The 13,737-nt window shown below is 40.6% G+C and overlaps 1 protein-coding gene across 1 annotated transcript in view; it reads right to left on the reverse strand.

Moving 5' to 3' along the window:
* The window catches only part of LOC310874569 (alpha-tectorin), a gene marked incomplete at its 5' end in the record, with an annotated part of 34,081 nt that extends 22,427 nt beyond the window's left edge, over positions 1-11,654 (reverse strand). The window contains 13 exons of the mRNA XM_083787427.1: positions 236-300; positions 499-604; positions 737-896; positions 1,173-1,424; positions 2,110-2,264; positions 2,556-2,740; positions 3,333-3,452; positions 3,689-3,966; positions 4,861-5,144; positions 5,423-5,818; positions 6,684-6,865; positions 9,595-9,760; positions 11,628-11,654. Coding sequence (XP_083643553.1) covers positions 236-300; positions 499-604; positions 737-896; positions 1,173-1,424; positions 2,110-2,264; positions 2,556-2,740; positions 3,333-3,452; positions 3,689-3,966; positions 4,861-5,144; positions 5,423-5,818; positions 6,684-6,865; positions 9,595-9,760; positions 11,628-11,654 — 2,376 coding nt within the window. The remainder of the gene's footprint in view (positions 1-235; positions 301-498; positions 605-736; positions 897-1,172; positions 1,425-2,109; positions 2,265-2,555; positions 2,741-3,332; positions 3,453-3,688; positions 3,967-4,860; positions 5,145-5,422; positions 5,819-6,683; positions 6,866-9,594; positions 9,761-11,627) is intronic.
* Between the last annotated feature and the right edge of the window lie 2,083 nt (positions 11,655-13,737).

Genomic DNA, 13,737 nt, shown 5'->3' on the forward strand with positions numbered 1-13,737 from the left:
ATCCTCACCATCATCATACAATTAAACGTGTGTGTGAGTGAGTGAGTGAGTGAGTGAGTGAGTGAGTGAGTGAGTGAGTGTGTGTGTGTGTGTGTGTGTGTGTGTGTGTGTGTGTGTGTGTGTGTGTGTGTGTGTGTGTGTGTGTGTGTGAATGCGTGTCGTGCATGGTGCGTGCGTGGTGCGTGCCTGCGCTGGTGCACTCTTCTTAAGCCAGGGTTGCAACAGAAGTGATTACCAGGATCAGCAGAGATGCAAAGTGACTGGGAGTGCCACTCCTCACAGACCTCACCAGCCGTTCACCTGGAAAATAAAAATAAAAACAAATACTATTAGCCTAAATCACTAAGATAAATAATAGATATGGGATATAGACACTTACGGTGCTGTACATGGTAGGTTCTGGGGTGAATTTACCTTGAAAAGTAAAACATTTACTCCAACACTGCTGTATACTGTATGTCATATATGAGAACCGTCATGAAGATAAGATAACTGTACCTCCACTCGGCCCGTTCCAGGTTAAAGGTCCCAGTCCCAGTGAGACACCTGCAGTGTCATAGGACATCTCCCTGCGATTTCTTCGGTGGTAGCCAGGGTAGCAATGCTGCAGGAAAGTAACATTCATATTTGAGACATTTAGCCGAAGCTCAAAGACACTGTAGCATACTGCTTTATACTTTTTCGCAAAACTGTGTCATGCACACGCACAGTCGCACACACAAACATGGATACATACAGCAGTGCAGTCCTGCTGGTGTATCAGACACAAGTGGATCTGGCAGTGCAGGTAGATGGAGGAGAAGTTGTTGAAGGTGAACATCCTGAAGGAGAAACGTGCCACGTCGGAGACACCATTCATGTCCAGTTCTACTGTAGTGTCCCGTTCATTAGGACACCTGGACCACAGGGAAGGATGTTGCAATTATTACAAAACAATGTAGCAGCTAGATCAAGGAGTGAAATACTAGTGGAGCTGAAAGAGAGAAGACAAGTGTTTCAGGATGTTTGTTGACTACAAATTGCTGTCTATATTATATTGAAAATGTATATATAATTATTATTTTCAATAATAATGACACTGTGCAGGTGCAAGCGCTCCATTACCAGTGTTAATACTCATCACTTAAATCACACAGTAGCTAAAATGTAACTGAAATTTTGAAATTGCTTACTCTCTAACAAGGAGATCCCAGCGGACAGGATAATTGGCGTTGTTGACAGGCGTGGCCCAGCAGGAGTCCAGAACAGTGGAGATCTGGTGCCTGTCCACTCCCTCCGATCGCACCTTGATGTACATCCTCTGGTCTAATTCCATTGCCATGTTACCGTCACCGGTGTAGGGGAAATGGTAGCCGGAGTCCAAGAATGGGAGCATTCTCATACGATAGCTGCCCATCCCTGAAGGAAGTCTACTGGACACAATGCTACAAAAAAACAAAACTAATACATTATATATAAGGTCATCAAAGTTATAAGGTAAGACATGTTGAAATAACCAAGTAACTAATTTGATACAGCACAACAGTTAAGCCCACAGGGCATTTTATAATAGCAGGTGGAAAGCTACAGTCCTACAAACATCTTGCTAAACCAGTCAAAAAGAATTCATGTCAGATCCTCATCATGACGGAAACCAAAAGCTCATATTTCAATTCCTGTAAAGGCTTGAAAAATAAATTCCAGTTCAAAATATTCAAAATGATCACTCACTGACGTAAACCAAAAGCTCATATTTCAATTCCCGTAAAGGCTTGAAAAATAAATTCCAGTTCAAAATATTCAAAATGATCACTCACTGACTCATAGGGGTCTCTTCATATAATTCCAAATCAAACTGACCGTGCATATATTATACTGTACATCATACAAATCAGTACACAGTATCTCTATAGTCATGTGATCAAGACGGATATTTCCAATTTTTCATATTCTATCCTGATTCGGCTAAGATTGGCTTCCAACGTTTGTGTGTGTTTTGAGTTTTTCCATATACTCATTTCCATCTGTTACCGTGGTGAAGTGGGTCCTGGGTCATAGCCTGGGATGATTGATTGATTTACAATTGTATTAACAGTTTGTAGAACTTGATGCTGACTCAGAGGCTCTCACCTCTCGATGGGGTTAATGCCGACAAGCATAGACAGAGACTGGCTCAGAGGGTACTCGCAGCTGAAAGTCAGGTGAATGTTCTTCTCACGACTGATGAGACTGTCATCCACATCACCCGAGATGACGTTCTTGTACATGAGGTAGGACCCATTGCTCTATCAAAAGGGTCATATGAGGAAGCATAAACTAGCATTAATATTAAAAGTACATGTTTTTATTTTTAGGTTAATTGAATGTGTTCAGATGCTGAATACATTTGAATTCCCTTGAAATTGAGCCAATGTGCCAAGTATAAACAATATACAGTACTTAAGGGTTAAATACATCAGCATTAATCCTATCCTGGTTCCTAACTTCCTGTACAGGTATCTAGTGCGCTGATAAGTGAGTAAGCTTTGACGAGCCAGTACTGTAACTACAATATTCTAGACTTTGGACGTATTTACCGAGAGAACTGTCCCACACTGCTCTGCATTGTTATCGAAGTGGAACAACAGCCTTCCATCCTGGACAGTCCCTTTGCAGGATGAGTCCTTGAGATGGAGGACCTCAGGATGGAAGCCAGCCTCAAACACCTGGCAGCGGGACAAGGACATGTTGGCTGCACTACTGGCACAGGAGACAAATGAATCTATGTACGGGAGAGAGATCAGGCACAGGAGACAAATTAATATACGTACGGGAGAGAGATCAACTATAGAAATGTGTATAGAGTGCAAATCTGTGCGAGAAGGCATATTATGCTCTTAATAATAATAGCAACATTGTATGCAGTGACATCTCTATGTATTGCTATGAAAGTGTGGCATATGATTAACATTCATTGTCTACCTTCCTCAATCTTTCAAAGCACGCACACACACACACACACAATGTGATTACTTTGGTACTTCTTCATGCCAATACGTTTGTAGTTGTACGTTTACTCAAGTAAAGTTTTGAATAAAGGACTCTTCCTGCGTCATCGTTCAAATGCAAGAATCTCCTGTTGGAGATTAATAAGGAATGCAGACCCCATCATGTCATTAATAAAACATCATACTTTAGTGTTTCAGACTCCTGAACCTCTACACCCCATGTAGATTGTTCCCAAGTCACAGGGCCCTGATGGGCTGACTTAGTTGGCATACATGTAAATAACAGACGAGCACTGTTAACCTATCAACACACCTATGAAAGACGTTGTCATCATACATACAGTAGTCGTGTGACCTGTACTGTACCATAGCTCTCGTTGTTGCGGCGATGGTGGTTCTCATCACAGAAGCAGCCGTGGACACCACGCTTCTCCCCACACCACTCATGCTCGACACAGTCCAGCTCCTCACAGGGGTCTGTCTCCGCTGGAGACATGGAGACATAAAATAAACAAAACTTTAATCCCATTATTCTATTTTATTTTATTAAATACAAATAAACACAGACAAACAACAGCTACCAAACACCAGTACGCAACACACACAAATTAAATTAAATGTAAAAAACTAAATACTGTAGAAAATGGGAAAAAGAGGGGAAACCATTCATCTTTCTTTGTGTTATCTTGGCAATTTGTCAAAGCCGTTGTCTGTCTACGTACCACATTGCAAATCAGAACGCCACTGAGGGATTTCCAGCCCAAAGACAGCACAGCTTCTCTCATAGGACGAGATATCAGAACACAGCATGCCATTGGCCGGCGAGTAGAGGCAGAGGTCATAGACACAGGAAGTGAAGAATGGCTGAGGGTCAGAGTGCAGGTGGCAGGTGCTGAACGGGCCAGTAGCGTTGGTGATGATGCTACACAGCTGTGAGTACTCCTCTCTGAGGCGACAGTTCTCTACGCCGCCACCGCTACGGTCATCTGTGGCACCACATCTAAGGATATGGAGAGGCTCAGATTAAGCCTAATTATATTTCACCATGTCGTGTCGCTTGTTTAAAAGTAATGCGATGTGTTGCGTTTTAATTGGAAGATACCGTACACTATTATTTTCTTTCTTGTCAATGTGTTGACAGAAAATGTATAAGAATAGCTACCTAGATTCTACAACCATTTTGCTCCAAAAAACTAAATGTAGTGTAAGTGGTCCAGACGCATGCCACATAATAGGCTTTGGCCTGACAGCGTGTCGCATGTTCGAGTCCAATTCATGACGACCTTTGCTGCATGTCTCTCCCCTTCTCTCTCTCCCTCTTTCCTGCCAGTCTTCACTTGATACTATCAATAAGGGCAGAAAAGCCAAAAACAAATCTAAAAAAACAACAACAAACAAACAAAAAACTATCTATGACATTAACACAGTCCTGTTCATTCATCTAAAATGCACGTAGCCTACCTTTAAGCTTACTACACCTTTCAAACCAACTCGCAAGTTCATACTAGATAATCAAATTGTACATCCTCGCTTCAGCTGTACCACTCAGAGCCAGCTCTATATTCTTTACTCAGTCTGGAATATACCCACATTCAGTAACTTTGAACATACAATAGATTGAGGGACAGCCTTATGAATCAAGCCTCTCCACTTGCTTCTACCATATAATGTACTAAATGTAGCTCTACTTCTGCATACACATACGCAGACACGCGCATTCGGTAGTTGTTGTCGTGTTTTATGTTAGATTAATATGTTAAGTATGTTTAACTTACTACTTTCTTGTTTATTATTTTAGGTGAGAACCGTATATACAGTGTTTATTGTGCGAAAAAAAAGTGGATAAAAAGACCGAAAATATCAGTCAATACATTGACTGATACAATTGGCTCACCCAGAACGGCTAGTGGGAGACTTCCAGCCATCCCCAAAATCATTGTCATTCTGTGCCACAGTGCCGTCGGGCAAGGCCTTGTCATCTGCAGGGTCACCGTTGAAGTTACCACACATGCCAACAACTCTGTTGCGGTGGTTCTGACCCACTATGACCAACAGAGTGCTCCGGCCATCAAACTGGACAATCACATGGCGGGCGTTGACCACTACATAAGATCCATTACTTTCCACCTGAGCTAGACTGCCCACAGTGGCAGGGAGAGACACATCACTGTTGTTAACCTGGAATATAAGAGAGAGAAACATTGATAATGAATATTCAGCTAATAATGCTTATACTGACATAAGCGTTCAGAGACACCCTAGAGCAGGGATAGATGCCCTAATAATGCTCTTTAAATTTGAAGCTACAATACTGTTATTTATGAATTAGTCATCTGAATGAATTAAACATTATTTTAACCAATCTGGTAGAGTATGTTAATATAATAACTAGCAGCTGTGTTGCTGTGTCAAGCTCAGTGGCATAGGGTTACGTTTTCCTCTAACAATTAATTTACCTTCACTCTCCTGTTGGCTCCAATCCTGACATGGGCTGTCTCTTGTTGATTCGACAGATATATGTCCACTGCTGACACAAATGATACATCATTGCTGCCACGGTGATTGTTAGTCGCGACCACTCTGAACCCAGTTTCATTGGCAGGGCTATTCACACTCTCTGTGATGACGTAAGAGCATGTGCCCTGGAAATGAGCCAGTGCACCATCAAAGGTGAGATAGTGGGGGTCCCCCCACACAGTGCAGGTGGTCAATGCGTCAAAGCAGCCTAGTTGGCCGTTTACGATCGTGCACTCTTGCGTGGGGGTACAGGATACAGCAGAGCAACGCAGATCATTCGGGGCAAAGCATTCACATCGCTCGGAGCAACCGGGTGTCCAGAAAGTCTCCCCAGCCTGTAACACATAAGGGAAAGAGAGAAGCACACTGCACTCAGAAATCATGTTACACACTACATGAGTTTGCTTTAGTTCTGTTTCATAATCATTGTTTTCTTGTCAGTGCACGGCTCTTATGTTGCCATCTCATGTTCATGTTTTTCCTCTCTGCACCTGTACTGTAGGCTACAGTACATCCTTTTTCTGCACTAGTTATGTGATCATTATACTATAGACAACCTATAGACAATCTATAATTATTCGTAACATAGACAAGACAACCTATAGACAATCTATATTTCAACGTATTTTTAGTATAAGGACTGGTGGAATAAAATGCTCATATGGGGCAAAATCGGCATATTATTTTAAAGAATATTCCTAAAAAAGGAAATGGAGTTGGGAACTTCTCCTTTGGCCCACCCATTCCTGGGACATGTGAGATGGTGACAAAAAAACAAGAAAAACAAGTCCATTGTGGGGGTATGGGATTTTTCTCTATCACACTATCACTAAACACAGGTGAAATTCACCTGAAAACAGGGATGTGAGCAGGGAAACAAATCTACCTTCTATGATGTCACTGAGCATCATGAAGGTACTGAAAGACCCACCCACCTCAGACATCAGCAGCATTAGATATTTGTCCGGGTGAAAATCACTGTGTTTAGTGTTAAAAATGCAACGTAGGGGTTCAAAGTCTTGCTCAAGGACACTTCGACGCTGACTCTGGGGGAGACCAGGTTTGAACTGGGAACCTTGCGGTTCTTATCGGGTCACTCGATCTACCCCTGAGCCGTTGCTGCCCCATTATCAAAAGGTTATGAAGTGGAGCTTTAAGTGGACATACTAGTGAAAACAACTGACTGACTGGAAAGCTTACCCCAAAGTAGAATCCATCGTACTGGCAGCCACATCGTTCCACAGGGACACACCGACCTCCACTCCTGACATAACCCTCATCACAGAAACAGCCCTCAGAGCACACTTGCTCGCAGCTAGCATCGATGCTGCTGGCACATGTGTGCCCGCAGTCTGTGCCACAAAGCTCATAATGGCTGTTTTCTGGACAATCAGGATAAGGGTAAGGTCAATCAGGTTTTATAACATCAAACAACCAACTTGTATTGGGTAGATAGATAGTGTCCAAAGCTATTATTAAATCACTAAAGCAAATTGGAACAGTGGAATAGTTACATACCCTACATCACATTAACTATAACATTCACAGTATATTACACAATACACATACTAATCATCAGTGTTGGAACCCACTGTGTATGTACAAAACAACTTTTTAGTTACATAAGAACATTTAGGGACGGTGTGTTAATAAAAGCTTCCAGCTGTGTATATTAGCCTATTTCATATCAATATTCATTGATACTGTGTTTTTGGCAGTCAATCAGTTTTAAAAAATGTCGGTTTCGTGTGTCTTCTTGGAAACATTACGTAAGGTTCCTGTTTAATTCCCAGCTCCACCTGGCTTAGTGTTGAAGTATCCTTCAGCATGTCAAGACACTACAGGTTAGTGCCTTGCATGGATGCCTCTGTTGTCAGTGTGTGAATGTATGTTTAAATGTGTGAATATAAAGCACATTGTAAAGCCCCCTTAACCATTTACCAACAGAACTGTGCATTCTGTGAATAACAATCTTACTGCTTTCAGATTTGGGCAGAACGTAGCCTGTGATTGTATTTGTGTTGTCTTACCATTACAGCCTCCAGATCCATGGTCAACACGAAAAGCCCAACGACCAGCGACGCCAACATTACTGCCGTTAAGTAAATTTGAGTAGCTGTCAGGGCCATTGTAATAGGATGATCCAGGAATGGTGAAATGGTGAGTGGAGTTGAACGTGTCATAGCCAGCCTGGGAATTCACATACACATTTTAATTGGTTGAAGTTTTGTACAGGTGAATATTATCACTATTGTGCCCACAGATTCTGAACTATGCACTCATGTGTTGCTGACAGCAGCTGTGAAAGCAGATAAGTAAAAAAAAAAATATTTTCTTTATTGTTCTACCTGTATATTGCGAGAAGTTGAGGCTATAGTTTCATAATTCATCAGTACAAATGAGTACTGATTTCCAGAGATCAACACCGCTTGGAATGTTGTGCGCTGAAAAAAGAAAAGAAAAAGATAAATACCATTTATCTCATATTTTGTTAAGTAAATTTGTAATTTGTCATTAATTTGTACTTTACCATTAAATCTGCCCAGATTATGATTGGTGTGTGGGTGTGTGTGTGTGTGTGTGTGTGTGTGTGTGTGTGTGTGTGTGTGTGTGTGCGTGTGTGCGTGTGTGCGTGCGTGTGTGCGTGCGTGCGTGCGTGTGCGTACAGAAAATGTAAATAATTTATGAGTTAGCCATGGGGCTTCTATGTTGAGTTGTCACGATCCAAGGAATCCAGGGATTCATTTGTGGATTATGACCTCAAGAGTAAAGGCCAAAACGTGAAGTGGGCTGTTATAGCGCCACCATGAGGCCGATTTGGAAGATTTGATTTGGGGGTTCTTCCTTGGCCGAGTGTGTGTGCAAAGTTTCAGGGCAATCAGGCTGGCAGTGCTGCAGATTATCTGGTCACAGACACACTTGGATGGACACATGCGGACGGACAGGAGTGAAATTAACATATTCTCCGGCCTTCAGCCATATTGCCTGTTGGAGACAACAACAACAACAACAATAATAATAAAATACGTACATCTCCTGGTCTGGGATAGTATGCCACCTCGTACCATGTTGCAACAAACACCAAACGGGCAGAGAAACTCAGGCCTGGGAAGTATTGATTTATATCTTGTGTAGCCTGATGAAGGATACAGCCACTGGTGTATTGGTTATATGTGATTTCCCCATTTGCTCTGTTGTCCAAATCTGTCCAGAATGGAGCAATTAGATCTCTCCCCCCATACGGGAAACTTCGAGGGCTATACGAATTCCAAGGATTATTAAAGGTAAGGTGTCCATTGTTGTTGACCTAACAAATGAGTGGATAAAACAAACATTACAAACAAATATTTGACAGGTGGGGCTGAACTATTTTTACTTCAAAGACACATTCTTTTTTAAGTGTGTGCAGTGTACTGACTAGAACTGACAAATCATTCAAATCACATAATCATTTCATTTAATGGCTTTATTATCTCTTTTATATAAAAGAGGAATACATTATAGCCCTACATGTATACATTTTTACAACCCAATTCTAGTAGGTTAGGAAGTTATTTGCTAATCACCTGTAATCATTGAATACACAAATAAAACATAATACTGTCCCATACAAAAAGATAATGCTGCAAATTGCATAAATTATATACATACAAATGCCTGATTGTATCTGCGTCCAAAATAGAAAAAAGGTTGTTGTAGGGCAATGACAGAAGAGCTCCCATCATCCTCTCGAGGAGATGTGGTTCCAATTCTTGGGTACAGTCGAACTAGGCCATGGGTGTACAAAAAGGAGGGTTAGGCTAATTACACAATATTTAAGTTTAGTATACCATAGGTGACTGATTCAAATGAAAGCTGAAAATCATATCAAAATAATGAAATATTGGTTAATTAAATTGAGTGTTTTGAAACTGCAGCTTATAGAACTGAAGTCACGTAATAAAGCAATGATATTGCTTAAGGAAGTGCCTTGCATGGATGCCTCTGTTGTCAGTGTGTGAATGTATGTTTACTTTAAATGTGTGAATATAAAGCACATTGTAAAGCCCCCTTAACCATTTACCAACAGAACTGTGCATTCTGTGAATGGCAAGTATTTGTGTTGTCTTACCATTAATCGTACAGCCTCTAGATCCATGGTCAACACGAAAAGCCCAACGACCAGCGATGCCAACATTACTGCCGTTACGTAAATTTGAGTAGCTGTCAGGGCCATTGTAATAGGATGATCCAGGAATGGTGAAATGGTCTGTGGAGTTGAACGTGTCATAGCCAGCCTGGGAATTCACATACACATTTTAATTGGTTGAAGTTTTGTACAGGTGAATATTATCACTATTGTGCCCACAGATTCTGAACTATGCACTCATGTGTTGCTGAGAAGAAGATAGGTAAAAAAATAAATATTTTCTTTATTGTTCTACCTGTATATTGCGAGAAGTTGAGGCTATAGTTTCATAATTCATCAGTACAAATGAGTACTGATTTCCAGAGATCAACACCGCTTGGAATGTTGTGCGCTGAAAAAAGAAAAGAAAAAGATAAATACCATTTATCTCATATTTTGTTAAGTAAATTTGTAATTTGTGATTCATTTGTACTTTACCATTAAATCTGCCCAGATTATGATTGGTGTGTGTGTGTGTGTGTGTGTGTGTGCGCGCGTGCGTACAGAAAATGTAAATAATTTATGAGTTAGCCATGGGGCTTCTACGTATGTTGAGTTGTCACGATCCAAGGAATCCAGGGATTCATTTGTGGATTATGACCTCAAGAGTAAAGGCCAAAACGTGAAGTGGGCTGTTATAGCGCCACCATGAGGCCGATTTGGAAGATTTGATTTGGGGGTTCTTCCTTGGCCGAGTATGTGTGCAAAGTTTCGGGGCAATCAGGCTGGCAGTGCTGCAGATTATCTGGTCACGGACACACTTGGATGGACACATGTGGACGGACAGGACTCACAGGAGTGAAATTAACATATTATCCGGCCTTCAGCCATATTGCCTGTTGGAGACAACAACAACAAAAACAACAATAATAATAAAATACGTACATCTCCTGATCTGGGATAGTATGCCACCTCGTACCATGTTGCAACAAACACCAAACGGGCAGAGAAACTCAGGCCTGGGAAGTATTGATTTATATCTTGTGTAGCCTGATGAAGGATACAGCCACTGGTGTATTGGTTATATGTGATTTCCCCATTTGCTCTGTTGTCCAAATGTGTCCAGAATGGAGCAATTAGATCTCTCCCCCCATACGGGAAACTTCGAGGGCTATACGAATCGTATAGCCCAAACCAAGGATTATTAAAGGTAAGGTGTCCATTGTTGTTGACCTAACAAATGAGTGGATAAAACAAACATTACAAACAAATATTTGACAGGTGCATGGGGCTGAACTATTTTTACTTCAAAGAGACATTCTTTTTTTTTAAGTGTGTGCAGTGTACTGACTAGAACTGACAAAAATCATTCAAATCACATAATCACTGCATTTAATGGCTTTATTTCCTCTTTTATATAAAAGAGGAATACATTATAACATGTATACATTTTTACAACCCAATTATAGTAGGTTAGGAAGTTATTTGCTAATCACCTGTAATCATTGAATACACAAAAAAAACATAATACTGTCCCATACAAAAAGATAATGCTGCAAATTGCATAAATTATATACATACAAATGCCTCATTGTATCTGCGTCCAAAATAGAAAAAAGGTTGTTGTAGGGCAATGACAGAAGAGCTCCCATCATCCTCTCGCGGAAGTGTGGTTCCAATTCTTGGGTACAGTCGAACTAGGCCATGGGTGTACAAAAAGGAGGGTTAGGCTAATTACACAATATTTAAGTTTAGTATACCATAGGTGACTGATTCAAATGAAAGCTGAAAATCATATCAAAATAATGAAATATTGGTTAATTAAATTGAGTGTTTTGAAACTGCAGCTTATAGAACTGAAGTCTCATAATAAAGCAATGATATTGCTTAAGGAAGCGCCTTGCATGGATGCCTCTGTTGTCAGTGTGTGAATGTATGTTTAAATGTGTGAATATAAAGCACATTGTAAAGCCCCCTTAACCATTTACCAACAGAACTGTGCATTATGTGAATGGCAAGTATTTGTGTTGTCTTACCATTAATCGTACAGCCTCTAGATCCATGGTCAACACGAAAAGCCCAACGACCAGCGATGCCAACATTACTGCCGTTACGTAAATTTGAGTAGCTGTCAGTGCCATTGTAATAGGATGATCCAGGAATGGTGAAATGGTCTGTGGAGTTGAACGTGTCATAGCCAGCCTGGGAATTCACATACACATTTTAATTGGTTGAAGTTTTGTACAGGTGAATATTATCACTATTGTGCCCACAGATTCTGAACTATGCACTCATGTGTTGCTGACAGCAGCTGTGAAAGCAGATAAGTAAAAAAAGAAATATTTTCTTTATTGTTCTACCTGTACATTGCGAGAAGTTGAGGCTATAGTTTCATAATTCATCAGTACAAATGAGTACTGATTTCCAGAGATCAACACCGCTTGGAATGTTAGGCGCTGAAAAAAGAAAAAAGAAAAGAAAAAGATAAATACCATTTATCTCATATTTTGTTAAGTAAATTTGTAATTTGTGATTCATTTGTACTTTACCAGTAAATCTGCCCAGATTATGATTGGTGTGTGTGTGTGTGTGTGTGTGTGTGTGTGTGTGTGTGTGTGTGTGTGTGTGTGTGTGTGTGCGCGTGCATGTGCGTACAGAAAATGTAAATAATCTATGAGTTAGCCATGGGGCTTCTATGTTGAGTTGTCACGATCCAAGGAATCCAGGGATTCATTTGTGGATTATGACCTCAAGAGTAAAGGCCAAAACGTGAAGTGGGCTGTTATAGCGCCACCATGAGGCCGATTTGGAAGATTTGATTTGGGGGTTCTTCCTTGGCCGAGTGTGTGTGCAAAGTTTCAGGGCAATCAGGCTGGCAGTGCTGCAGATTATCTGGTCACGGACACACTTGGATGGACACATGTTGACGGACAGGAGTGAAATTAACATATTATCCGGCCTTCAGCCACATTGCCTGTTGGAGACAACAACAAAAACAACAATAATAATAAAATACGTACATCTCCTGATCTGGGATAGTATGCCACCTCGTACCATGTTGCAACAAACACCAAACGGGCAGAGAAACTCAGGCCTGGGAAGTATTGATTTATATCGTGTGTAGCCTGATGAAGGATACAGCCACTGGTGTATTGGTTATATGTGATTTCCCCATTTTCTCTGTTGTCCAAATCTGTCCAGAATGGAGCAATTAGATCTCTCCCCCCATACGGGAAACTTCGAGGGCTATACGAATTCCAAGGATTATTAAAGGTAAGGTGTCCATTGTTGTTGACCTAACAAATGAGTGGATAAAACAAACATTACAAACAAATATTTGACAGGTGCATGGGGCTGAACTATTTTTACTTCAAAGACACATTTTTTTTATTTTTTATGTGTGTGCAGTGTACTGACTAGAACTGACAAAAATCATTCAAATCACATAATCACTGCATTTAATGGCTTTATTTCCTCTACAACCCAATTATAGTAGGTTAGGAAGTTATTTGCTAATCACCTGTAATCATTGAATACACAAATAAAACATAATACTGTCCCATACAAAAAGATAATGCTGCAAATTGCATAAATTATATACATACAAATGCCTGATTGTATCTGCGTCCAAAATAGAAAAAAGGTTGTTGTAGGGCAATGACAGAAGAGCTCCCATCATCCTCTCGCGGAAGTGTGGTTCCATTTCTTGGGTACAGTCGAACTAGGCCATGGGTGTACAAAAAGGAGGGTTAGGCTAATTACACAATATTTAAGTTTAGTATACCATAGGTGACTGATTCAAATGAAAGCTGAAAATCATATCAAAAGAATGAAATATTGGTTAATTAAATTGAGTGTTTTGAAACTGCAGCTTATAGAACTGAAGTCAAGTAATAAAGCAATGATATTGCTTAAGGAAGCGCCTTGCATGGATGCCTCTGTTGTCAGTGTGTGAATGTATGTTTAAATGTGTGAATATAAAGCACATTGTAAAGCCCCCTTAACCATTTACCAACAGAACTGTGCATTCTGTGAATGGCAAGTATTTGTGTTGTCTTACCATTAATCATACAGCCGCTAGATCCATGGTCAACACGAAAAGCCCAACGACCAGCGATGCCAACATTACTGCCGTTACGTAAATTT

This window comes from Protomyctophum parallelum (genome assembly GCF_964188405.1).
Source record: "Protomyctophum parallelum genome assembly, chromosome: 17".
NCBI classification, from domain to species: domain Eukaryota; kingdom Metazoa; phylum Chordata; class Actinopteri; order Myctophiformes; family Myctophidae; genus Protomyctophum; species Protomyctophum parallelum.